Here is a 25,455-nt window from a genome sequence, read left to right on the forward strand (position 1 = left end):
CAGTCCTCCTCGTCACGCACAGTCCTCCTCGTCACGCAGTCCTCCTCGTCACATACAGTCCTCCTCGTCACGTACAGTCCTCCTCGTCACGCACAGTCCTCCTCGTCACTAAGCTAGCATCATCAGGCTAATTACATGACTCCAGTTTTATTATGCAGGTCACAGCGTTGACTTTTATCATGTGTTCCCTGTGTGTAAATAAACAGTTATATTAAATGTATTTTGACGTATTCTAATGTATTTTTAGATCACAGTGCCGTTTTCCGCATCACACCAAGCTGCGTTTAAATTATAGAGTAAAAAACGCGAGAAAGGATTAAAAACATCTTAAGTTTGTGACTCTGTTTAAGTATTTTCCAACTGAAGAAGTTAAAATCACACGTCTCACCGTAACTGCTGTGTTTTCTATTTTCCGATATTCTGGAGTTTGAAACCTAAATTATAAAAACTACAACTGTCTTTGGTTTTAGTAAAATAACTCTGCACACATATTTGTTTTACTTTTCGCTCATGTCCAAAAATATTTTCACCTTCGTCCGAGTTTGATGTGACTCAACCAAACGCAGAGTCCGTCTTTAAACACGACACAGTTTTATTTAGGCTCAAGCGCTCGGGAAAATCTAAGAACATTTTATTTTACTGAAAAGAAACTTCGACTCTTTTGAACAGCTCCTTAGCCTGAACGGTTAGAACAAGATCTCATTTTTTCGGAAAGAGCTGAATCATTGTCTTTCCAATTTTTATGCATTTTTACACGGAGCGGATTTGTTTTTTCTAATTATTATTGTAATGCACCATTTTATTTAGACGTTCAAACTTTCTAAAGATAAACTCACTCCCACGCTCAGTCTGATCCATTTTAAACACATCTGAGCCTCGAGCTTTTCTCTGTCATCAGTTTGTTGATAAAATAAGTTCTGCCATTGGCTCCTGTCAAATAAATAAATAGTAAAAGAGCCGATCTTTTGAACGGCTCTTTGAAGAAAACTGATTCAGGATCCGAGTCCCATCACTAATTTCGAGTCCGTGAAAATGGGCGGGGCATCTCACAGTGATTGGACAAGCAGTCAGGTATTGTTTATAAAAAAAAATATATATCTCTATACCGTATTTTCCAGACTATACGTCGCTCCGGAGTCATAATAATGGAGAAAAAAAAAAAATGTATATATATAAGTTGCACTGGACGATAAGTCGAAATTTATTTTACAAAATCCGAGCCCAAGAACAGACGTTTCATCTTTAAAGTCAAGTTCTAATAATAATAATAAAATGTGGACCAACAGGCTGAATATCAGGACATCACACTAACGTAACACATTTATATTTATTCAGCTCCATGAAGCACAGACAGAACTGAACACGTGTCTGGTTTGTTAACGTAAGATATTAACAGTTAATCAGATAAATAAAGCAGAAAAAACAAGTTTACTCTGGATCTCACTCCAAATCAATAAATCCACTGAATTCTTCATCCTCGGTGTCGCTTCTGAACAAATCCACCAACTCCAGAGGAAGATGAAGCGTCGCTCGGCAGAATACGACTTTATTTTAGGCTCATTTTTGTTGAGTGTTTGTCTTTTAAATGAGTGTAATGTTGATATTTTAAATGTTGAGTGGTTCAGGAGGAGTAGATACTGGTCCAAGTCTAGAGCCCCTCGCACGACTGTCACTGTGACAAGAACCAACATGTGACTTTATAGATTTGAATCATTTCACATATAAGTCACATCTGTGGAGAAGTCGCACCAACCACAAACTCAACAAAAGTCACACTTATAGTAAATAAATAACACAAGACTCCAGATTTAAACAACAAAATATCACTTTTTATTCTTAAAGATATATCAAAGATAAATCTTATTCTATAATACCAAAACAATTGGACAAGTTCTATACAACATTAAACAAAGCGTAACCCAAAAACTCCTGGAAAAAGGGAATCTGGTTTGTTCGTTTGTATAGAAAACTGCTGTGAAAATATAGGAGATTTATCTGAAGTTTTTATTCTAAATATCAACAACTTTGCTCATACTGAAAAAGGACGTTTTTTTGGAGTGCAGCTAAACATGAATGGAATCTTTGTGATAAAAATGCAAAACAGGCAAACGTAAGAAAAGTCTGAGGAGGTTCACCAGAAACAACGAAAAGACGACGCATCGGTTACACTTAAACACGTATAAATATTATTCATAATCAACGTTTACTATGTGTGCTTCTCTTTTGAACAAAACTTTTATTGGGTTTACAGTCAGACAGTTATAACGGTGCACAAATCACTCTCATGTACAATAATATACTGTATGATCAAAACCATCGGAATTAAAACACAACACGAATCACGGTAAAAACACAAAACGCACAACATGACCACGACGAACCGGCAGGACGGGCTTAAAAACATCGACGTAAGACGGTAAAAAAAGTGAGGAACCGGTTTGTTTCTGCTCCACGCCGCCGTGACCGCGTGAACTGTGGAGGCGTCGATGGATTTTTTTGAGCGAAACGTGGCTAAATAATCCTAAACGAAATGCTACGTCACGACACCAACGATGGGTTTGGTTACGCGGGGGGAGTCGGGTTTTTTAAAGGGATATTTTAGTTCGTCTGCGGCGTAAATATAAAGCCGGTCTGCGCGGGGGTGCGGCAGTGACGTGCTGTCGACCACTAGAGGCGCTGATGAGCAGTCACGGGCGAATATGAAGTAACGTGGGATTATAGAAAATGAAACTCGTCTCCACACCTGTCACTTAAATAAGAGTCGCGGTGCAGGTAGTGGAATATCTAAGCGAAAACGACACTTCACAGCATAAAGGGGACTCGGTTTGTAAACTCGACATCTCAACGACCTCGTGCATCTCGTTACGTCCTGGTTTCTTTCGTCTACATCTCGTGGGACATGACTTCGTGCTGCGTGGCCACTCCGTTGGGTTGCGGCGGGGCGGGTTGCGGCTCCGTCTGGCCGTTGGCTTTGGGCTGGAGCGCGGGGTATCCGGAGGCCTGAGAGTTGATGTGGTTGGACTCGTTTAACCGTCGGACCCTGTACGTCTCGTAGTGGATGCTCCCCGTGATGTCTTTGATGTTCTGCATGTGAGTCCTGCAGGAAAGAGATCACGGTTGGGAAAATTATGCCTCGAACTAGCGCCAGCGTTTGCCGTGCTCGGGTTTCCACAGCAACGCAGCATCGCAGATCTATTTTTACACACATTTTTTATAGTTTTCTCCCCTTGAATACCATAATTCTATATATCTTTGAAACTGGTACTGCCTTATTTTCATATGTCAACATTGTTAGATCATGTTTTTTGTGGATTTTCGGTTCAAGTATCATCAAAATCAGGTGTATTTTCTCACCTTATGAGGAGATCTCGCAGGTAGGCAAACTCACAGTGTGAAATGTTCTCAACTGTAAAGAAAAAAACAAAAACAAAGCATTATTAACATCTAAAAAGTAATTATTTAAGTACAAAATCGCCTTGGGATCGCACTGGAGGAGCTGGAGGAAGTGTCTGGGGTGAGGGAAGTCTAGGAGTCTCTTCTTAGACTGGGAGTCTCTGCTTAGATTGCTGCCCCCGTGACCCAACCCCGGTTAAGCAAAAGAAAATGAAGAAAATGGATGGATGATTAATATCGTCTTTCAATGAACCAAAAAGTTATTAAGTACAAAATCGTCTTGGGATCCCACTGGAGGAAGCGTCTGGGGTGAGGGAAGTCTGCGAGTCCCTGCCTAGACTGCCTCCCCTACGACCCAACCCCGGACAAGCGGTTAAAAATGGATGGATGGACTGATTTCTAAACTAAAAGACGCTGCAGAAAACCGTCATTCCCCAGCTGGCCACTAGATGGAGACATTACACATTAAAGTCAATTGAAGGACGTGCTCTAATGTGACGTGCTGCAATTTTCTTAAGCCCAGATAACGCTCCTCCACTTTCAAGTCGTTTAATGCATCTCTCCCTTTTTATTGGCGAAATTTAAGTGAGCCGTTTTAACAAACTCCCCGTGACAAGCGGCGGACGCCTCCAGTCGCTCCAACACGAGCTTAAATTATAGATTACGTCAAGGGCACAAATGAAAAGAGGAGGGAGCTATTTATGTAGAGCTTTGAAATCCATGGGCAGGAAATTAAATTCACTTTGAAAGGAGTGAAGAGAAGTAACCGTGTGTGTGTGTGGGTGTGTGTGTGTGAGAGAGTGTGTGTGTGTGAGAGTGTGTGTGTGTGTGAGAGTGTGTGTCGATTAGTCAGGACCACGGAGAGCTCTAATAACGAACACGACGAGGCCTGAGGACGTCCCGATGTAAAGACGCACGGTGACACGGAAAAACGCAAGACTCAAGAGTGTTTAATGTGTTACATGGCCTCGATATATGTGCTTTTTTAACATATATGTGCTTTTTTAACATATATGTGCTTTTTTAACATATGTGTTTTTTTACATATATGTGCTTTTTTAACATATATGTGCTTTTTTACATATATGTGCTTTTTTACATATATGTGCTTTTTTAACATATATGTGCTTTTTTACATATATGTGCTTTTTTACATATATGTGCTTTTTTACATATATGTGCTTTTTTACATATATGTGCTTTTTTACATATATGTGCTTTTTAACATATATGTGTTTTTAACATATATGTGTTTTTTTACATACATGTGCTTTTTTGACATACATGTGCTTTTTTAACATATATGTGCTTTTTAACATACATGTGCTTTTTTACATACATGTGCTTTTTAACATATATGTGTTTTTGACATATATGTGCTTTTTTACATATATGTGCTTTTTAACATACATGTGCTTTTTTACATACATGTGCTTTTTAACATACATGTGCACTTTGATGTGGAAGAAGTGCAGTTTTTTTCAGCGTTTAAAAGGTCGTACGTTGCACAAAATCGACTCTTGTGCAGTTTAAGTCGTGTTTTAATGTTGCTACTGCGTCACAAACAGACCTGGAGTTGTGTGTTTTGTTTCTTTCACACATGTTTGACTGTTATTAGTCGATATCTCCGAGGCTCTAAATGCTCCATTCCACCTTGTGATGTCACAAAGTGGTAGTTTAAGTTAACGTCTACCAGCTTTTGCCTTTTGTTTTTAGTAGATTTTGTCAATTCCACGACTGAAATGATCCAAATGATTTTAGAAATGAAGGTGTGTGGAGTTTAAAAACACAGCGGAGCACTTCCTGTATCACCACGCGATGACATCACAAGGTGGAACAGAGTGTTTTCAGTTTGAGAGAAGAACTCAGCCTAAATCTGCAGGTTTGTTTGTGAAGAGGAAACGACAGTACTACCCCCAGGGATGTGAAGAATAGTACTTTCTAAAGTATTCCGACGCACGGGCGGATCAGAGTACTGCATTCTGAATATTTTAATCACTTTTACACAGAGTTGCATTTAAATTATAGTGAAAAAACACAACGTAGGATTAAAAACAGCTGTTTGTTTCACTGTTTGTTCTGACTACGGAGCCCGGCACAGGACATTTACAAAATATAATATGAGATAAAATCACGTTATCACATGATATTATCTCGACGGAACGAGATATTATTTTACTTTTTTAGTTCAATATCTTTGTGAAAACATATGTATAGAAATTTCGATAATATATTTTTTTATTTTTTAAGTTGTAAATATCGTTCTTCTTCTGTCCATCATCTGTGGGGCTCCGTACATTTTCCCATCACGAGTTGGAAAAGTTAAAAAAACGACACGATAACAGCGCCAGTTTCCTCTCAAATTCTGCGCAGTTTGAAGTGTAAACTGTACGATGGAGTAACTGCAATCCGTTCATATGATTCTAGAAAAGTAAAAGTAACTACGTGTTCTGAGTACGACCAAATGATGAAGTAAATGTACCACAACAGTTACTCAACATTGGTTTTCTGAATATATACACGTGTTTAGATAATAAAAGAGTCAGTTTTCTATTGATTACTTGGCATTTTTAAACAAAATATCTAAAACAGGGGCGTCCAAACTTCTTTCACCTAGAGCCGCGTACTGAAACTGAAACCACTGAAACTGAAACGTGTTTGAAGCTGAACGCCGCGGAGACATTGTACTTTTAATAAGACGTAGGAGATTATTTTTAGGTTTGTGTCAGGATCAAATGTGACGTTATTCAGGTTATAAAAGGTAGAATCTCTTCAATTTGTAGTAAAAATACTTCCTGATCAATTGAGCCAGTTTAGGAGGAGGCATGAGGGCCAACAAAAATTCATCTGAATTCATACTACGGCCCCTGGGCCGTAGTTTGGACAGCCCTGATCTAAACGGTAAATTGTCAAAGAATCAGTTTCATCAGCGACGAGACCCAAAAACTCAGCACTTTAATCCATTTTATCAATTTTAGCCGCTCCACATCTCCATCAGTGATCTAAAACAGGCACTCCCAGACTTCCCTCGCTCCAGACACTTCCTCCAGCTCCATCAGTGGGACCCCGAGTGCCCCACATCTGTAAAAAGTCCCATGGACCTATGACGATGTCTAACACCCACAGTGGAGGACTTGATTTTGACGCATGACACTGATTTTACTTGTTTTTTTCCATTTCCTGTTTTGTGCGTCCTCCGGGTGAAACGGGGACATTCACCTGCGGCGTCCTCTCGTAGCCCCCCCCCCCCTGCCGCCATCGCCATCACCGCGCAGCTTGGGCCAAGTTGCTAATGTGAAGTGTATCAGAGTCGCTAGGCGCTAACGCGGGCCAGGACGCGGGACAGCCTCTGTGAATCTGCTCTTCCTGTCGCCGAAGTCTCCCTAGCGACGCGCTCGACGACACACAGACGTTTTCAGCAGATGGACCGATTAAACGACGCCGGGCTGGAAACTTTGCACGTTCTCCACAATCTGCTGTCGCCCACACGAGCGGATGAGAACAGCAGCTACTCAAAAACCAAACCACTCGTCAGAAAGAACTGACTGCGGCGGATTAGAAGTGACAGAGCGAGCGTGACGTCGCACATCCGGGCTAGCAGTGATAGCGGCTAATTTGGAGTCGTGTTCCCTGTTTGTAATTCCGACCACAAGTATCATAGCAACCAAAGAGCCAATCAGGAGCGAGGGTGTTGAAGGTAACGCCCCTTTCCGCCCACATCACTAGTTTAACAGGGAGCGGGCGCTTAGCAACGCTGTCAATCAACGCTAACGCTAACGGGAGCGACCTCGGGGAAAGACGGCGCCGGATTCGTTCATATCTTCATTTACAGACACAACAGTGAAATAAAAACATGTTCATAGAGTTATGTTGCTATAGAAACTAATAAATATTTGAATAGAAAATGACTGAGGGAAGCATTTCAGAATAAAGAGTGTTGCCACGTTCTGCCCCCTGATCAGAAGGTTGGGGGTTCGATTCCCGCTCTCCACATAAACATCACTAGTTGAGCCGACAGATCCACAGACCCACAGGTTGACGGTTTGATTCCAGCTCACACAGATGAATGTCCTTGGGCAAGACACTTAAATCCACCTGTGTTTGTGTGTGTGTGTGTGTGTGTGTGCACTGTGTGTGAGGGTAAGTGTGTGTGCGTGTGGGTGAGAGTGTGTGTGTGTGTGTATTGTGTAGCACTTTGATATTTGTCAAAACACAACAAAAACTGTGTTATTGTGACTACTACCCCCTACTCCTACTCCTACCCCCCCACTCCTACTACTACTACTCCTACTACTTCCACCCTTTACTACTACCCCAACTACTACTACTCTTACTACCTCCTACTCCAACTACTTCTCCCTACTACTACCCCATACTACTACTACTACTCCAACCACTACTACCACTACCTCATACCACCCTGGTCCTTCCCCTTCTACCCGCCGCAGCCTCGACTCCGCCCACACGCCGTGACCTCACCTTCAATAGTTCCCCATTTTGTTTTCCGGCCGAGGATCCTCTTCCCGTTCACCTGATATTCCTGGTCGCTCCCCACCACGGCAAACGGGATCATCTCCTGCGGCGCACAGACGGACGGGGTCACTCAGGGGTCACTCACGTTTAATCCCGTATCGCCGCGGCGTCGCACGGCGGCCATGTTTACACTCACCCTGATCTTGTCGTTGATCAGCCTGTCCTCCGCGTCCTCGTCAAACTCTTTCTGCGGGTAAACGTCGATGCCATTAGCTCGCAGGCCTTCTCGAATCTGCACAAGGACAAACGGAGCAAACACTGTTACCACGGCGATAAACCAAACTTAAATCACACGATTGCGCCCAGCCCCGAGAGCAAGGGCAGAGCGTTTGAGAACGACGAGGGAGACGGAGGTTGGAAAAACAAAATGGAGTCTGATTGGTGAACTAAATCAATCCATCACGTCGAAAGCCTCGATCCATCTTCGCCCGGCGCAGGTGAGTTATCCGTCGCCATGGAGACGATACATTTGTGTTACCGCACAGCCGAGCGCTCCGATTGGACAAAAGGATCAAATCACAGCAAATATATAAAGTGCGGCGATGTTGAGTGTTTGTTAAAAGGTCTCGTTTCAGCGCTGCGTCACTTCTCTGGTGGAGGCTCGGCTCGTTTCCATAGCGATGTCGTTACTTTGCCTGAAATGTTCCACAGTGTGACATCAGGGGTGATCCATCGAAATGTATTCAGTGAAAGAGATGAACTGAAACGAGAGCGGAATCTGATCGAAAAACGTATGGATCGGTTCAGAGGAAACACATTTAACACGAGAAAACACGAGAAAAACACGAGAAAACACGAGAAAACACGAGAAAACACATTTAACACGAGAAAAACACGAGAAAAACACGAGAAAAACACGAGAAAAACACGAGAAAAACACGAGAAAAACACGAGAAAACACGAGAAAACACGAGAAAACACGAGAAAACATTTAACACGAGAAAAACACGAGAAAACACGAGAAAAACACGAGAAAAACATGAGAAAACACGAGAAAACACATTTAACACGAGAAAAACACGAGAAAACACGAGAAAAACACGAGAAAAACACGAGAAAACACGAGAAAACACATTTAACACGAGAAAACACGAGAAAAACACGAGAAAACACGAGAAAACACGAGAAAACACATTTAACACGAGAAAAACACGAGAAAAACACGAGAAAAACACGAGAAAACACGAGAAAACACGAGAAAACACGAGAAAACACATTTAACACGAGAAAAACACGAGAAAAACACGAGAAAAACACGAGAAAACACGAGAAAACACGAGAAAACACATTTAACACGAGAAAAACACGAGAAAACACGAGAAAAACACGAGAAAAACACGAGAAAAACACGAGAAAACACGAGAAAACACGAGAAAAACACCACACCTTTAACATTTATTACACAAAACAATCCACACATGTAAATAAACGAGCTGAAGTTGAGCCTCCTTCAGATTCTGATTAAATGTCTTTTTTTAGAGTTTGAAAATAAAGTAAAATCAACTTATAACGATGTTTCCTCATCAATATCTTATCCAAAGTTGTGTTTTATCTTTATTTTTATTTATTTATAAAGGAAATGGGCCCAATGAGAGGACCAGACTCTGTTAAAATCCACAAAAATATAAACAAAAACAAAATATAAAGCTGCACAAATCCATTAAAACATTAAAAACAGGAGCAGGTCGATTATAAATGTTTATCTCACATTTTAAAAGTGAATTAGTGACGTCGATCTGTCCAGTTTCAGAGTTCGCACTAATGAAAAATGCATATTACAGATTTTATGAGGGGCCCCTCTCCACACGGGGCCCCTCTCCACACGGGGCCCTTCACCCCCCCCCAGTGGGACCGCCCCTGTTCACTTCTGTCTGTCAAATATATTCCATTTTTCAGAAGCAAAAAGACCAAAATCAGCCGTTTTCACCTCGTTTCTTCGCAGATGTGACGATTGTTTTCTGTAATAAATCTTAAAGCTCCAGTGCGTAACTTTTCCGCTCGTTTCCTTGGAGATGTTATTGCGTTGCCTGGAATATTACACAGTACAGCTTTAAACTTGTACGTGGCATTTTTTCATCACAGGTTTTAAAATACAGTGAGAAACATGAACGGGGCTCGCCTCTGCACAGATCTGACCCGTGGTGGAAGAAATACTCAGTTTTGTGAAGTAAAAGTACAGATACCACGGCAAAAAAAAATTACAAGTACAAGTAAAAGTATCACATGAAAAAATCTACTTGAATAAAAGTGTTGAAGTATTTGTTTAAAAATGTACTTCAAGAGTAAAAAGTACAAATATTTGGAGTATTTTTGTTTATTTGTGTATCAGATTGTGCTTAATTGGGATTATTAAAAAGAAATAAAGACTCTGGGTTATTATGAAGAGTCTTCTCTCCTTCTGTGATGGATTAACACTTGTAGAACAAATACTTGACTGACCCCTGGTGGCTGCAGGAAGCAACTACAACCCTGTAATGATGAGATATTCCTCGATAAAAAAAAAATAATAATAAAACAATTTAAATAGCAAAAAAACAACACATACACAGAGACATCATGATGAATATTTTATCTTAAGATCCCCACTTTAAAAAAAAAAGCCAGTTCTATTTATTTACAAGTGCCACTTAAAAGGAAAGAGGGTGAAACATTCAAGGACGACTCGCGTTCATTTAATAATAATAATAATAATAATATTTCCAGACGTTCCTACTTCTACCTTAAGTGCCTCTTTGTGTTTTCTCCCAAAACTTCCTGAAAAACAGAGCGGTGAACCTGGATAAACCTGTGTAATTGTGTATAATTCAGGGGAAGTGAAGAGAGTTTGGACTGGACAGACGTCTGACCATTAGATAAATAAACAAGGGACGGGTCATAAATGAGTTCCCATGGTCCTTTGTGCTACTGTGAGCCGTGTAGAGGCATATATCGCATAAATAAATAGACAATAAATGATAAAACTGACACTAAACCATAAATATCCAACCAAAAAGTATTAAAAATGTGCAAAATTGTGAATATAAACAGCAGAATTCAACAGTTACGTCATTAGTTTTTGTCTATAATGAGCCATAGAAGAAGAAATAAAAAGGAACACGCAGCGGGATTTAATTTCACTTAATCTCACAGTGTCTTTCTCAAATTAGAGTTAGGAAATGCAGAACAAACAGTGAAACAAACACAAAGCTTTACACCACACTCTGATTTAAACCCAAACTGCTGCGTAAAATAGAACTAATCCATACAATATTATTTAAAATGTCTAAAAATGGGACAGATACTTATAAAAAAACACATCTGTTTAACTGTCAGTGATGTTTTTCATTTAGTTTTTGATGAAACACAAACGCACACGACACGTTTTTGTCGTTCTGTGACTCACCGTCTGCTTGAAGAAGTCCCTCTCCTCCAGCGTGAGCGTGTCGGCTTTGGCGATGACGGGGACGATGTTCACCACTTTGCTCAGACGCCTCATGAACTCCACGTCGAGAGGCCGCAGGCTGCAGAACACACACAAAACGCACACAAACGCACACATTTAAGGGTGTTTCTCGTCCGTGATAAACGTGGAGTGAGGTTTGGAAATGAAGCAACTTTTAACACGACAGGACAGGGTTTTTTTTAGGATGTTTCAGGTCATAAATGAAACTTGCTCATGTCTAGATGCATTTTCTGTTGATGCAATACTCCAGGGCGTCACTAGAGGGCAGTGTTTACCCACGTCGCCGCTGCTTTCCCCTTTACAGAACAGACACTAGAGAATAAGTCCAGCAAATGCATTCTGGTTCGCGTCAGTGTCACATTCACTCGTGTTTCCTGCTCTCCGGGGTCAGCTGAGGTCACGCTCCACGTCCCAGCTGTCGTTCCGTCCCGTCGTAAAAAAACGCAGCACGAGCGACAATAAATAATAACATCGTTTAACGTGATAAAAAACGGTTAACAATGATCATTCGTGGGACATTTTTAAGAAAGATAATCGCCGTTAAATCACCAAAATGTGCAGGGAAAAATGACTTAATCACAGGGGAGTCGACGGCGAGGGGGGGGAAGGGGCCCAGAAGTGGTACCTCTTTGTATTAGAGGGGGGCCCCATGTGACACTTATTGTCCTGGATCCCCCAAATTTGAGAAATAATAGTAATATTCTCTGCTAAAGTGTAGTTTTTCTCATTGTACTGTACTATCCTCCTGAGACCTGGTGTCCTCATCTGTGGACGGCACATTTGGGGTTTTTTAGGCCACAGTGCAAATTTTTAGAAGAACAACAACAAGAACATGTTCAATGTTGAATGTTTCTAAGAGAATATTTATTTATTTTTTATTTTTATTTATTTGCATTTTATTTATTTATTTTATTTTTAATTTTATTTATTTTTTAATTTATATATATATATTTTTTTTATTTGATTTTTTTATTGTATTTTAATGTTTTTTGTATTTGTATTTTTTATTTTTATTTAAAGGCACATGTCTTCCTGCTCCTGTCAGCAGCACAAATGACACATTGTTCCTAGAGGCAAAATTGTTTCTCATTTTGTTTTTTACACAAAATGTAAAATGTTAATAGTTTTTGCAAATAAAGTCCTACAGGAGCTCAGGTCTCAGGAGGCTGCACCAGTTGTTTAAACGTGGAACTTTAATGATTCATATCCGTGAAGTTTTTAAACTATAAAACTTAAATAATTAACGTGACATAATCATTTATCGCTGTTATTTTGACCACGATCATCGCCGCACACATATGACGTCACGTTCAAGCTTCTATTTTGACTATTTTAATAATAATTTCTTTAAAAACTTAAGCATTTATTACATTTTAACGACTTGTGTGGGGTAAAAATGCAGGAATGTGTCACTGGGTTAAACTTGTACACGAACGACAAAGATCAAAACGGTCGCAAACATCGACACGTGTTGTACAGATTTTAAAGTGTAAATATGTTTCAGACGACTTCACAAAACTCCACGAGCCGTTCAGATCGAAGACAGACGGAGAAATGATCAAATACGACGGGATTTAAGAGTCAGGCGCTGATAGAAACGATCAACATCTGGAGATTTCAACAAAAAAACAATGTGATTAATGAGGAGAACTGGCTCTGGCGCCCCCGTGTGGAAGTATGAGAAACTACAGTATATACGCACACTCATTTAAGTTTAATGTTTTTACTCGGATAATGAGAATATGTAGGAAATATTTGACGGGTACCGTGGGATTCTTTCAGTTCAATTTGATTTATTTTTGTAAAGTTCAAAATCACAACGGCGCCCGACGTTTTTCGAGCTTCACGGGATTTTTGATTTTGCCGACGGGAAGTTAGAAAATCAAACGTGAAACGGACACCGGTCAATAACAGAAACGCAGATTAACAAGGAAATGGAGAAGTGTCCCAGAGCGCCCCCTGTGTTTAAACGCTCCTATTGCACAAACGACTCACAAATAAACTGTCCCAGAGCGCCCCCTGTCCTCACAGTGTCCTCCTGCAGAAACACCTCCAACAGACTAAAAAGAGAAGTGTCCCAGAGCGCCCCCTGTCCACAGAATCTTGTCCCACAGAAACAAATCAAACAAACTCAAACGAAACTGTCCCAAAGCGCCCCCTGTCTTTACACCCTCCTCCTGCACGAACGACGCCAACAAACCCAAGAGAGAACTGTCCCAGAGCGCCCCCTGTGTTTAAACGCTCCTATTGCAGAAACACCTCCAACAAACTAACAAGAGAAGTGTCCCAGAGCGCCCCCTGTCCTCAGACTCTTGTCCCACAGAAACAAATCAAACAAATCAAACAAAATCAAACGAAACTGTCCCAGAGCGCCCCCTGTGTTTAAACGCTCCTATTGCACAAACGACTCACAAATAAACTGTCCCAGAGCGCCCCCTGTCCTCACAGCGTCCACCTGCAGAAACACCTCCAACAGACTAAAAAGAGAAGTGTCCCAGAGCGCCCCCTGTGCTCAAACCCTCCTCCTACAAAAACAACTCAAATAAAATCAAACAAAACTGTCCCAGAGCGCCCCCTGTGTTTAAACGCTCCTATTGCAGAAACACCTCCAACAAACTAAAAAGAGAAGTGTCCCAGAGCGCCCCCTGTCCACAGACTCTTGTCCCACAGAAACAAATCAAACAAATCAAACAAAATCAAACAAAACTGTCCCAGAGCGCCCCCTGTGTTTAAACGCTCCTCCTGCACAATCACCTCAAATAAACTCAAAAGAGAAATGTCTCAGATCTGTCCTTAGACCCTCCCAGCGCTCATAGCACGAAAAAAACTTTAAAAAAAAGAAAAAAACAGGGGAAAAAAGTTGTTAGCAATTATCTATAAGTAGAAGCGACCTCCATGGAGCCGGTGGCGTTTCCTGCCGCTCGACCACAAACAAGTCCAGAGCGCAGAAGTGTCAAAGTGCAGCCTTCCTTTTGTGTTTCTGAGGAAGCGGAAAAGTAGCCACAGGGAAACCGGACTTTATCGGAGACGAGCGCAGAGGCCAAGGCCGCCGTCCGCTCCGCTGAGCCCTGGTCATCGCACACAAACCCGACACGCTACGAACGACAACATCCAAGTGAGGTTAGAGCATTTGGAAGAAACGCACATCACGACTTTAGAGTTTGAGCGGAAGAAGAAAGGTCAAATGCTCCGATTTCAGACGTAGCATCACTGTCAATCAAACCTGGTGCTAACGCTAGAACAAGGCGCCTGATTGGTCTGTTTTTAATGTTCAAAACTGGATTTACAGACACAAAAGTAAAAACCCCAGGATCATGTAGAGGGTTAATACGAACATTTAAGACAAAATGAGTCTGAAGCAGCAGAGACAGAGAGAGGGAAGAGTTAAAAAAAAAATCAGAAAATTAACTCAAAATATTAAAAAATAATAATAATAAAATAAAAAATAACCTTCAAACAAAAAAAATTTAACTAAAAAAAAACCCTCAAAGCAACTAAAAGAAATTATAACAAAAATAACAAAAAAAAACCTCAAAATAACTAAAAAAATTAAGAAAATAAACAGAAAAAAAATAATAAAAAAAATAAAATAAAAATAACCCTTAAAAACTAACAAAAAATAAATAAAAATAACCTAAAAAAAACGTCAAAGCAACTAAAAGAAATTATAATAAAAATAACAAAAACTCAAAACAACAAAAAAGTAACAAAAAAACTCAAAATAACAAAAAAAATTAAGAAAATGAAAAAATAAATAAATAAATAAATAAATAAACAAAAACCCATAAAAAAATGTAAAGTTAAAAATAAAAAAAATAAACTCAAAATAACAAAAAAAAATAATGAACCCCAGGATCATGTAGAGGGTTAATATGAACATTTAAAAGTCTGACAGCAGCGCCCCCATCTGGACGCACGACATCATCACACTGTAAAATCTGAAAAGCATCGATACAGGACTGAGGTTTAACTCAGTCCTGTACCCGGAGAGTTTAACTGGTAACAGACGCACGTGGACTTACCGAGACCGACCACAAGGCGGCGCCACTTCCAAACGAGACGAGTGCGACGGAGTAAACGACGTACAAATATGAGGGGAGGTTTTAATCTGTCGCTCAAATGTGAAACAATTTTTAATCAAAAGCATTTATTAAAATCCCGCACGCTTCCAAACGTCGTTTCCCTGCATTTTTCCCGAAAGACGACGCCGCGGGAGGAGCGTTTGCGTTGAGAAAAAAACGTTTTGGCGATTTTTTTTCGGTTTGTTTTGGTCTGACTGTCACGTTTAAAGCTCCTAAATCACACAGAACTGACTCTTGTAGCTTTAAATCATGTTATAATGTCGTTAGCGCGTCAAAAACAGACCTGGAGTTGCGGTTTGTTCGCTCAAAATGCTCCGTTCCACCTTGTGATGTCATCAAGTGGTAGTTTTTTTTTTTTCAACTCCAGGTCTGTTTGTGACAAGGAAACATTAAAACACCAGAAAACGGCGAAATCTGAGCCTTTTAAGATCCACAAAGAAAAGTGTAGTTGTTGCAGAGGAGCAGCTGTTTTCATGAAGCCCCCCCCCCCCCCTCCCCGGTCGCCAGGGCAACGGTTACGCGTAAAGCCTGTGGAGGAGCAGATATCAGGCGCTGACAGACAAACCGCTCGGGTCTGTGCAGCGTCTTTGGCTTTTCACTTCCTGTTTATGCCGTCTCTTTTTCTTCTTCTTTTTAATGAAAACAACATCTGACGACTTCTGGCCGTTCAAAAGGATCGAATGTTTTGTTTTGAATTGTTAAACGCCATGGCAACCGCGCTCATCTCTCATCACTCTGAAAGTCGGGAGACAAAGAGGTTTTATGGAGAAAGAGTGAAAATACGGAACAAAAGAAACAGAAATAAACTAAAGAAATAAAGGTCCATTTAAAACATGAAAAACAGGAGCAGGTTCATTATAAATGTTTGTCTCATTTTATTAAAGTTCTGCTGTGGAGTTTTACATCCTTCAAATGTGTTTAAGTCAAATAAAAGTGTTTTTCTCCATTTCAGTTTCAGAGCCACTTCTTCTCTTCCTCCTCTCTCCACCTTTCCCCTTTCTCTCCTCCTCCCTCCCCATCTTTTCCTCTCCTCTTTCTCTCTCCTCTCCCCATCTCCTCCTCTTTCTCTTTTCTCCTCTTTGTCTCCTCCTCCCTCTCTCCTCCTCCTTTCTTTCTCTTTTGTTCAGTTTTTAGCCATAGACCATCATGAGATCGTGTAGTAAAAGTTCCTTTGTCAAAGTTCAACAAGTTATATCTCCATAATCCAGTACACACACGACACATGACACACACACACGACACATGACACACACACACACGACACACACGACACACACTACGACACACACGACACATGACACACACTACGACACACACGACACATGACACACACACACAACACATGACACACACACACGACACACACACGACACATGACACACACTACGACACACACACGACACATGACACACACTACAACACACACACGACACATGACACACACACGACACATGACACACACGACACATGACACACACACACCACATGACACACACACGACACATGACACACACACGACACATGACACACACTACGACACACACGACACACACACGACACATGACACACACACGACACATGACACACACACGACACATGACACACACTACGACACACACATGACACACGACACACACGACACATGACACACACTACGACACACACGACACATGACACACACACGACACATGACACACACACGACACATGACACACACACGACACATGACACATGACACACACACATGACACATGACACACACACGACACATGACACACACACGACACATGACACACACTATGACACATGACACACACACACACGACACATGACACACACACTGCGACGCATGACACACACATACCCAGTTGTTGTTGTGTTGATCTCACACTGACAGTTTAATCCTGGACTATTTTAAACACAGAACTCACCAAACACTTTAAGACTTTTACTCTGTGCAAAATAAAGAGTGTGTGTCAGGAGTGTGTGTGTCAGGAGTGTGTGTCAGGTGTGTGGAGCGACGCACAAACACGACACTTATGTCAGAACAACACACAGGATTATTATCGACAGAAGAATGGAGTGAAAAATGTGCTGACATCTGTACAACAAACTGTACGACTTCAGATTAAATATGGAGATAATAAACACAAGATCTGTACAAAAGTATTTATAAAAGTATTTATAAATGTATTTATAAAAGTATTTATAAATGTATTTATAAAAGTATTTATAAATGTATTTATAAAAGTATTTATAAATGTATTTATAAAAGTATTTATAAATGTATATATAAAAGTATTTATAAGAGACGACAACGACAGACTGACTCACTGTCTCACATAAATAAATATGAAAAACAGCCACAGCCGACGTCCCGATGACAGAGCGAAGGTCGACGTCTCTGTGTAATGTGAGTCTTAAAGGGGCGGTCGCATGTCTTAAAGGGACGGTCGCATGTCTTAAAGGGGCGGTCACATGTCTTAAAGGGGCGGTCGCATGTCTTAAAGCGGCGGTCGCATGTCTTAAAGCGGCGGTCGCATGTCTTAAAGCGGCGGTCGCATGTCTTAAAGGGGCGGTCACATGTCTTAAAGGGGCGGTCGCATGTCTTAAAGGGACGTCTTAAAGGGGCGGTCGCATGTCTTAAAGGGACGTCTTAAAGGGGCGGTCGCATGTCTTAAAGGGACGTCTTAAAGGGGCGGTCGCATGTCTTAAAGGGACGTCTTAAAGGGGCGGTCGCATGTCTTAAAGGGACAATTGCATGTCTTAAAGGGACGTCGCATGTCTTAAAGGGGCGGTCGCATGTCTTAAAGCGGCGGTCGCATGTCTTAAAGGGGCGGTCGCATGTCTTAAAGGGGCGGTCGCATGTCTTAAAGGGGCGGTCGCATGTCTTAAAGGGGCGGTCGCATGTCTTAAAGCGGCGGTCGCATGTCTTAAAGGGGCGGTCACATGTCTTAAAGGGGCGGTCGCATGTCTTAAAGGGACGTCTTAAAGGGGCGGTCGCATGTCTTAAAGGGACGTCTTAAAGGGGCGGTCGCATGTCTTAAAGGGACGTCTTAAAGGGGCGGTCGCATGTCTTAAAGGGACGTCTTAAAGGGGCGGTCGCATGTCTTAAAGGGACAATTGCATGTCTTAAAGGGACGTCGCATGTCTTAAAGGGGCGGTCGCATGTCTTAAAGCGGCGGTCGCATGTCTTAAAGGGGCGGTCGCATGTCTTAAAGGGGCGGTCGCATGTCTTAAAGGGGCGGTCGCATGTCTTAAAGGGGCGGTCGCATGTCTTAAAGGGGCGGTCGCATGTCTTAAAGGGGCGGTCGCATGTCTTAAAGGGACGGTCGCATGTCTTAAAGGGACGGTCGCATGTCTTAAAGGGACGGTCGCATGTCTTAAAGGGACGGTCGCATGTCTTAAAGGGGCGGTCGCATGTCTTAGGGAGCGGCTCTCACATGTGGTCGTTCTGAGGAGAAGGTGGAGCAGATGTGCGTCTGGTTTTGGGGGAGGGAACAGACAATGGTCCATAAAGGGGGAGGGTGGAGGAAGAGTGGAGACATGAGGGGGAGACATGAGGGGGGAGACATGAGGGGGAGAGGGGTGGGGAGAGTGGGAGAGTGAGGTGGTGGAGACGGGATGGGGGGGGGGGGCACAGGGTTAGAGGTGGGGTACAGAGAAGGGGCAGGGAAGAGTGGAGGGTGGGGGAGAGGGGGTGGGTGGAGAAAGGGTGAGGGTGGGGGAGAATAGAGGGTGGAGGAGAGTGGAATAATGGAGGAGAGTGGAGGGTGGGGGAGAAAGGATTGATGGAGGAGAGTGTCAGGTGGAGGAGAGTGTTTGATGGAGGAGAGTGTGGTGGGTGGAGGAGAGTGTGGTGGGTGGGGTCAGTCTCACCAGTGCCCGGTTGGAGGTATAAAGTAGATGCAGCAGTGCACTCTGGAGTCGGGGATCCTCTTCTTTCGGTCGATGTTGATCTCCTCCTGCAGATACGCCTCATACTGATCATTGATGAACTTCATGATGGGCTGCCAGCTGAAACATGGAGGTGAAACGTGTGAACACCACCCGCTTCAAACTCCACCCGCTTCAAATTCCACCCGCTTCAAACTCCACCCGCTTCAAACTCCACACGCTTCAAACTCCACACGCTTCAAACTCCACACGCTTCAAACTCCACACGCTTCAAACTCCACACGCTTCAAACTCCACACGCTTCAAACTCCACACGCTTCAAACTCCACACGCTTCAAACTCCACCCGTTTCAAACTCCACCCGTTTCAAACTCCACACTTTGATCAAACCTCACCAGTTTTCATTATTGATCTGATCTCCAAACCCGGGCGTGTCGATGACCGTCAGCTTCATCCTCACGCCTTTCTCTTCGATATCTGACAGGAAAAAACAATTAGAGATCGACCAATATGACCGATATTATTATCCCGTCTAAAGTCCATCTGAAATCCATCTAATGTCCGTGTAAAGTCCTTATAAAGTCTAAAGTCCGTGTAAAGTCTAAAGTCCTTATAAAGTCTAAAGTCCGTGTAAAGTCCTTATAAAGTCTAAAGTCCATGTAAAGTCTAAAGTCCTTATAAAGTCTAAAGTCCGTGTAAAGTCCTTATAAAGTCTAAAGTCCATGTAAAGTCTAAAGTCCTTATAAAGTCTAAAGTCCGTGTAAAGTCCTTATAAAGTCTAAAGTCAGTCTAAAGTCCTTATAAAGTCTAAAGTCCGTGTAAAGTCCTTATAAAGTCTAAAGTCCGTGTAAAGTCTAAAGTCCGTGTAAAGTCTTTATAAAGTCTAAAGTCCATGTAAAGTCTAAAGTCCGTCTAAAGTGCGAGTCCCTTAACAAAGAGCCAACTCACCGTGGCTGATGGACTTGATCTCCACGGTCTTGGGGATCCTCTCCTCTGGATCCGGCTGGACCGACTTGCGACTCACTTTGGATTTAAACAGCGTGTTCATGAGCGTGGACTTCCCGAGGCCACTTTGTCCTGGACACACGGACCACAGGGAGAGTTTAGTTCCCTCTCTCGGGATTCTTCACTTTTACAAACACGACACACGGGAGAAACTTCACATCCATCGTGGACCGTGGAGTCTAATGGACCGTGACGCTGCAGCTGTGGACGTCTCCAGAACATGAGGACCACACGCAGATCCATCGTCACGGTTCAGTTACGCGTCTGAAGCGTTTTACCTCACTCTCCATCTCCATTAGCAACTTTCCCAAGATGAAACTGATCCGATTCTCTCATTCCGTCTTATTCCCAGTGCATCAGCGACACAAAACGACTAAAATAAAAGAGAACGGAGATGTTGGACTGTGAAGAACAACCTGGACCAGCTGGGATCACATGTGTCGAGAGCGGGATTTGAACCACCAACCTCCAGATCAGTAAAGACTCGACTGAGCCACGTCACTTTAAATCTGTTTGTCAAATGTTTCATATTTACTTTGGTTTTGTTAAATGTTTGGAGACTCAAATATCACCAAGAGAAGGTCTACAGGACTAAACCAGAACTAAACCAGGACTGAACAAGGACTGAACCAGGACAAAACAAGGACTGAAACAGGACTGCACGAGGACTGAGCTAGAACTGAACCAGGACTGAACCGGGACTGAACCGGGACTGAACCGGGACTGAACCAGGACTGAACCAGGACTGAACCAGGACTGAACCAGGACTAAACAAGGACTGAAACAGGACTGCACCAGGACTGAGCTAGAACTGAACCAGGACTGAACCGGGACTGAACCGGGACTGAACCAGGACTAAACCAGGACTGAACCAGGACTGAACCAGGACTAAACAAGGACTGAACCAGGACTGCACCAGGACTGAGCTAGAACTGAACCAGGACTGAGCTAGAACTGAACCGGGACTGAACCGGGACTGAACCGGGACTGAACCGGGACTGAACCAAGACTGAACCAAGACTGAACCAAGACTGAACCAAGACTGAATCAGGACTGAATCAGGACTAAACCAGGACTAAACGAGGACTGAACCAGGACTAAAACCAGAACTAAACCAGGACTGAACCAGGATTAATTCATTTAAACTGAATAACTGTCTTCGTCCTGTACTTTGACCCTCACTCCTCGTCGTGTGACTCAGGCTCCTGACGCCGGGTTCTCCTCGAGGCCTCCTCTGGCACTCAGCACCAGGACACCACAGCTGCCCCAGTGCATTATGGGAATCAAAGGTCAGTCGGCCCGGGGCAGGGATTAGACAAAAGCATCTGACCGAGCGGAGCGGACAGAGCCGAGCCAACAGCTGCTCCGACCACATCCGGACGGTCAGCACCAAGAGCACGGAGCCTTCTAGAAGAAAAGTGAACCGTCCAAACAGAAACGACGACTTTTATGTCGAACTAAAGGTGTGAGCGGCGAGACGCTCTGTGCAACTTCCTGTTACTTTCACACGTTCATGTTTTCTCACTGACGCCACATTTCTGCACATCCTCGTCCAATTTTCACTTCAGCTTCAGTGACAAAGATTAAAGAGAAGTTTTTTTTTGTTTTGTTTTTTTGTCAGGGCCTTAGACGTAATTTATCTCCTTTTTAAAGCTCCGCCCTCAGACCTGGATCTAAACGAGGAAACAGTTTGATAAAAGTGTGAAACTATTAAGGGCCTGAATGATCACACTGAGATGACTCCGGCTCAGTGAAGTTCAACTGAGCCAACAAAGAAGAAACTGTAAATAACAGGTCTGTGAGCTTCAGTGTCGTTAGCGCCTCCTTCAGGCAGATATGAGGCAGTGTCCAGCAGGAACCTGACCACAACTGAAGAAGAAGAGACTTGGACTAAACCAGGACTGAACCAGGACTGAACCAGGACTGAACCGGGACTGAACCAGGACTAAACCAGGACTAAACCAGGACTGAACCAGGACTGAACCAGGACTGAACCAGGACTGAACCAGGACTAAACCAGGACTGAACCAGGACTGAACCAGGACTGAACCAGGACTGAACCAGGACTAAACCAGGACTAAACCAGGACTGAACCAGGACTGAACCAGGACTAAACCAGGACTGAACCAGGACTAAACCAGGACTGAACCAGGACTAAACCAGGACTGAACCAGGACTGAACCAGGACTGAACCTGGACTAAACCAGGTTTAAACCAGGACTAAACCAGGACTAAACCAGGTCTAAATTACTTTGTGAACAAATTGTGCTGTACAAATAAACTTTTCTTGTTTTAAAATAAAACTTTCACTTCATTTACATAAAGATCTAAACTTCAGATGATGATTTTGGAGGATCAGGTGGAAAAGTCTCACGTGTCGCACATTTACCTAAAGAATCGACTTCAGTGAGTTTCATGTAAATGTTTGTCGAGCTGATCCGAGCGTTTGTGTCGTCAGGGAGCTGTGCGTGTTTGAGCTCATCTTTGTTCTTATTCTTATCAAGCCCATTTCACAACACACTCATCTTAAAGCACATGTTTCAGGAGTGATGTCGTCAGGCGGCCTGTGTTTGCACGTTTCAAACTGCGCACGGCGACCAGGGGCGGTGGCGGCGGGGGGGCTCCTCTAGAAGGGCCCCCTTAGCAAAAGATTTTTACTCTACTTTCACATTTTGCCCCACAACACGTCCAAAAATGTTGTTCAAAATGAGTCTCCGATAAAAACAAGTTTGTATTAGCGTTTTAAAATCACTACAGGCGGCTAACTAGCTTCAAACACGCAAAGCAAACACGGCAGGAGCTGGAAGGTGCACGTTGTTGTTAAAAGACTCTAAATTAACACAATCAAAAAATATATATATAATCAAACCTGTCACTGGTCAGATTCCTGCTGGACACTGTGTTGTGTTTGTGTTGTGTTTGTGTTGTGTTTGTGTTGTGTTTGTGTTGTGTTTGTGTTGTGTTTGTGTTGTGTTTGTGTGAAGGGAGAAGCTAAACTGAAGCTAACACACCTGTTTGTTTACAGTTTGTGTTTGTTTGGCTCCATCTATTGAGCTACAATAAGCTAACGGAGCCCGAGTCATGTTCTGTATAATCATTCAGGCCCTTAAATTAACTTAAAGTGCACCTGATACATGTACTCGAAAAAAAGAAGAAAAAAAAAAAATTTAATTAATAAATAAGTAAATGAAAGAAAAAGAAAAATTTAGAAAAAAAAAATGAATTAATTAAGAAAAAGAAAAAATAAATAAAATCTATAAAAATAAATAAATAAAATGAAAAATAAATAAAAATAAATAAGTAAAAAAAAAAAGAAAATACAGAAAAAGAAAAAAAGAATAAATAAAAATAAAAATAAAAGAAATAAAGGAATAAATAAAAAAATAAATAAAAATAAATAAATAATAAAAGAAATAAATAAGGAAAGAATAAATAAAGAAAAAGAAATAAAGAAATAAATAAAAGATAAATTAGTAAAAGAAAGAAAGCAAAAGAAAGAAAGAAATGAAAATGATCATGTTGCAGACTCTTGTCTCCTCCAAACTAATCCTGTTTCTGCCCCTGACAAAGTGAAACATAAGTGTGTGTGTTTGGATAAGTGTGTGTAATGTGTGTTTGGATAAGTGTGTGTAGTGTGTGTATAGCGTGTGTTTGGCGTGTGTTTGGCGTGTGTTTGGCGTGTGTTTGGCGTGTGTGTGGCGTGTGTGTGGCGTGTGTATAGCGTGTGTATGGCGAGTGTTTGGCGTGTGTTTGGCGTGTGTTTGGCGTGTGTTTGGCGTGTGTGTGGCGTGTGTGTGGCGTGTGTTTGGCGTGTGTTTGGCGTGTGTTTGGCGTGTGTGTGGCGTGTGTGTGGCGTGTGTGTGGCGTGTGTTTGGCGTGTGTATGGCGAGTGTATGGCGAGTGTATAGCGTGTGTTTGGCGTGTGTTTGGCGTGTGTGTGGCGTGTGTGTGGCGTGTGTTTGGCGTGTGTATAGCGTGTGTATGGCGAGTGTATAGCGTGTGTTTGGCGTGTGTTTGGCGTGTGTTTGGCGTGTGTGTGGCGTGTGTGTGGCGTGTGTGTGGCGTGTGTGTGGCGTGTGTTTGGCGTGTGTTTGGCGTGTGTGTGGCGTGTGTGTGGCGTGTGTGTGGCGTGTGTTTGGCGTGTGTATAGCGTGTGTATGGCGAGTGTATAGCGTGTGTTTGGCGTGTGTTTGGCGTGTGTGTGGCGTGTGTGTGGCGTGTGTTTGGCGTGTGTATAGCGTGTGTATGGCGAGTGTATAGCGTGTGTTTGGCGTGTGTTTGGCGTGTGTTTGGCGTGTGTTTGGCGTGTGTTTGGCGTGTGTTTGGCGTGTGTTTGGCGTGTGTTTGGCGTGTGTGTGGCGTGTGTGTGGCGTGTGTTTGGCGTGTGTTTGGCGTGTTTCCCGGTGGATCTGTGATGACACGTTTAGGCTCAGACTTAAATCACAGCCTTGAGGCGACGTAAAACACATCAGTGCATTTAACTTTAAACAATGACGTTAAATCAGAGACGTTCAGTAGAAACAGACGAGACGAGTTTAAAGACACAAAGGAGCAGATCCCAGGACGTCCACACCGTTACTACATGTTACTGCAGTAAATATATACTTTATGTCAGATGCCCTGGTGTGACTTTGACTGTGCTGAGGATTTATTTACAGATATGGAAGAAATATGTTAACCCTCAGTTTGTAAAAGTACAGATACCAGAGCAAAGAAGTACTCAAGTAAAAGTAAAAGTATCACATGAGAAAAATTGACTTGAGTAAAAGTATTAAAGTACCTGTTTAAAAATGTACTTAAAGAGTAAAAAGTTAAAGTATTTCTCACAGATTTTGAGTCTTTAAAGCTTCAAATGTGGAGATTTTGATCCATGTTTTTGTTTTTTTTCTGTTTTTATTTGTATATTTCTGTTTGTTTAAATTCTGAACGTGTTAAAATAAACGCTGAGTCTTTTCAGCAGGTCTCAAACTAAATAAAAACTCATACTTTTCAGTCTTGTTCATAAATGTAGTGCAGTAGAAAGTACAGATACTGCTCTCACATGTACTCAAGTAAAAGTAAAAGTACACACTGTAAAGTCGACTTAAAGTACAGATACTTCAA

General features: G+C 42.3%; 1 protein-coding gene across 4 annotated transcripts in view; it reads right to left on the reverse strand.

Moving 5' to 3' along the window:
* Positions 1 to 1,807: 1,807 nt before the first annotated feature.
* The window catches only part of LOC117375271 (septin-9-like), a 99,821-nt gene continuing 76,173 nt past the window's right edge, over positions 1,808 to 25,455 (reverse strand). For all 4 annotated transcript variants that reach the window (XM_033971574.2, XM_033971566.2, XM_055223272.1 and 1 more), the window contains 8 exons: positions 20,296 to 20,424; positions 19,743 to 19,824; positions 19,330 to 19,467; positions 11,309 to 11,426; positions 8,063 to 8,158; positions 7,873 to 7,969; positions 3,355 to 3,406; positions 1,808 to 3,097 (listed from right to left, as the gene is read on the reverse strand). In XM_033971574.2, the coding sequence (XP_033827465.1) occupies positions 2,884 to 3,097; positions 3,355 to 3,406; positions 7,873 to 7,969; positions 8,063 to 8,158; positions 11,309 to 11,426; positions 19,330 to 19,467; positions 19,743 to 19,824; positions 20,296 to 20,424 (926 nt within the window). In that variant the 3' untranslated portion in view covers positions 1,808 to 2,883. The remainder of the gene's footprint in view (positions 3,098 to 3,354; positions 3,407 to 7,872; positions 7,970 to 8,062; positions 8,159 to 11,308; positions 11,427 to 19,329; positions 19,468 to 19,742; positions 19,825 to 20,295; positions 20,425 to 25,455) is intronic.

Source organism: Periophthalmus magnuspinnatus, chromosome 1 (genome assembly GCF_009829125.3).
Source record: "Periophthalmus magnuspinnatus isolate fPerMag1 chromosome 1, fPerMag1.2.pri, whole genome shotgun sequence".
In the NCBI taxonomy this organism is placed as follows: domain Eukaryota; kingdom Metazoa; phylum Chordata; class Actinopteri; order Gobiiformes; family Gobiidae; genus Periophthalmus; species Periophthalmus magnuspinnatus.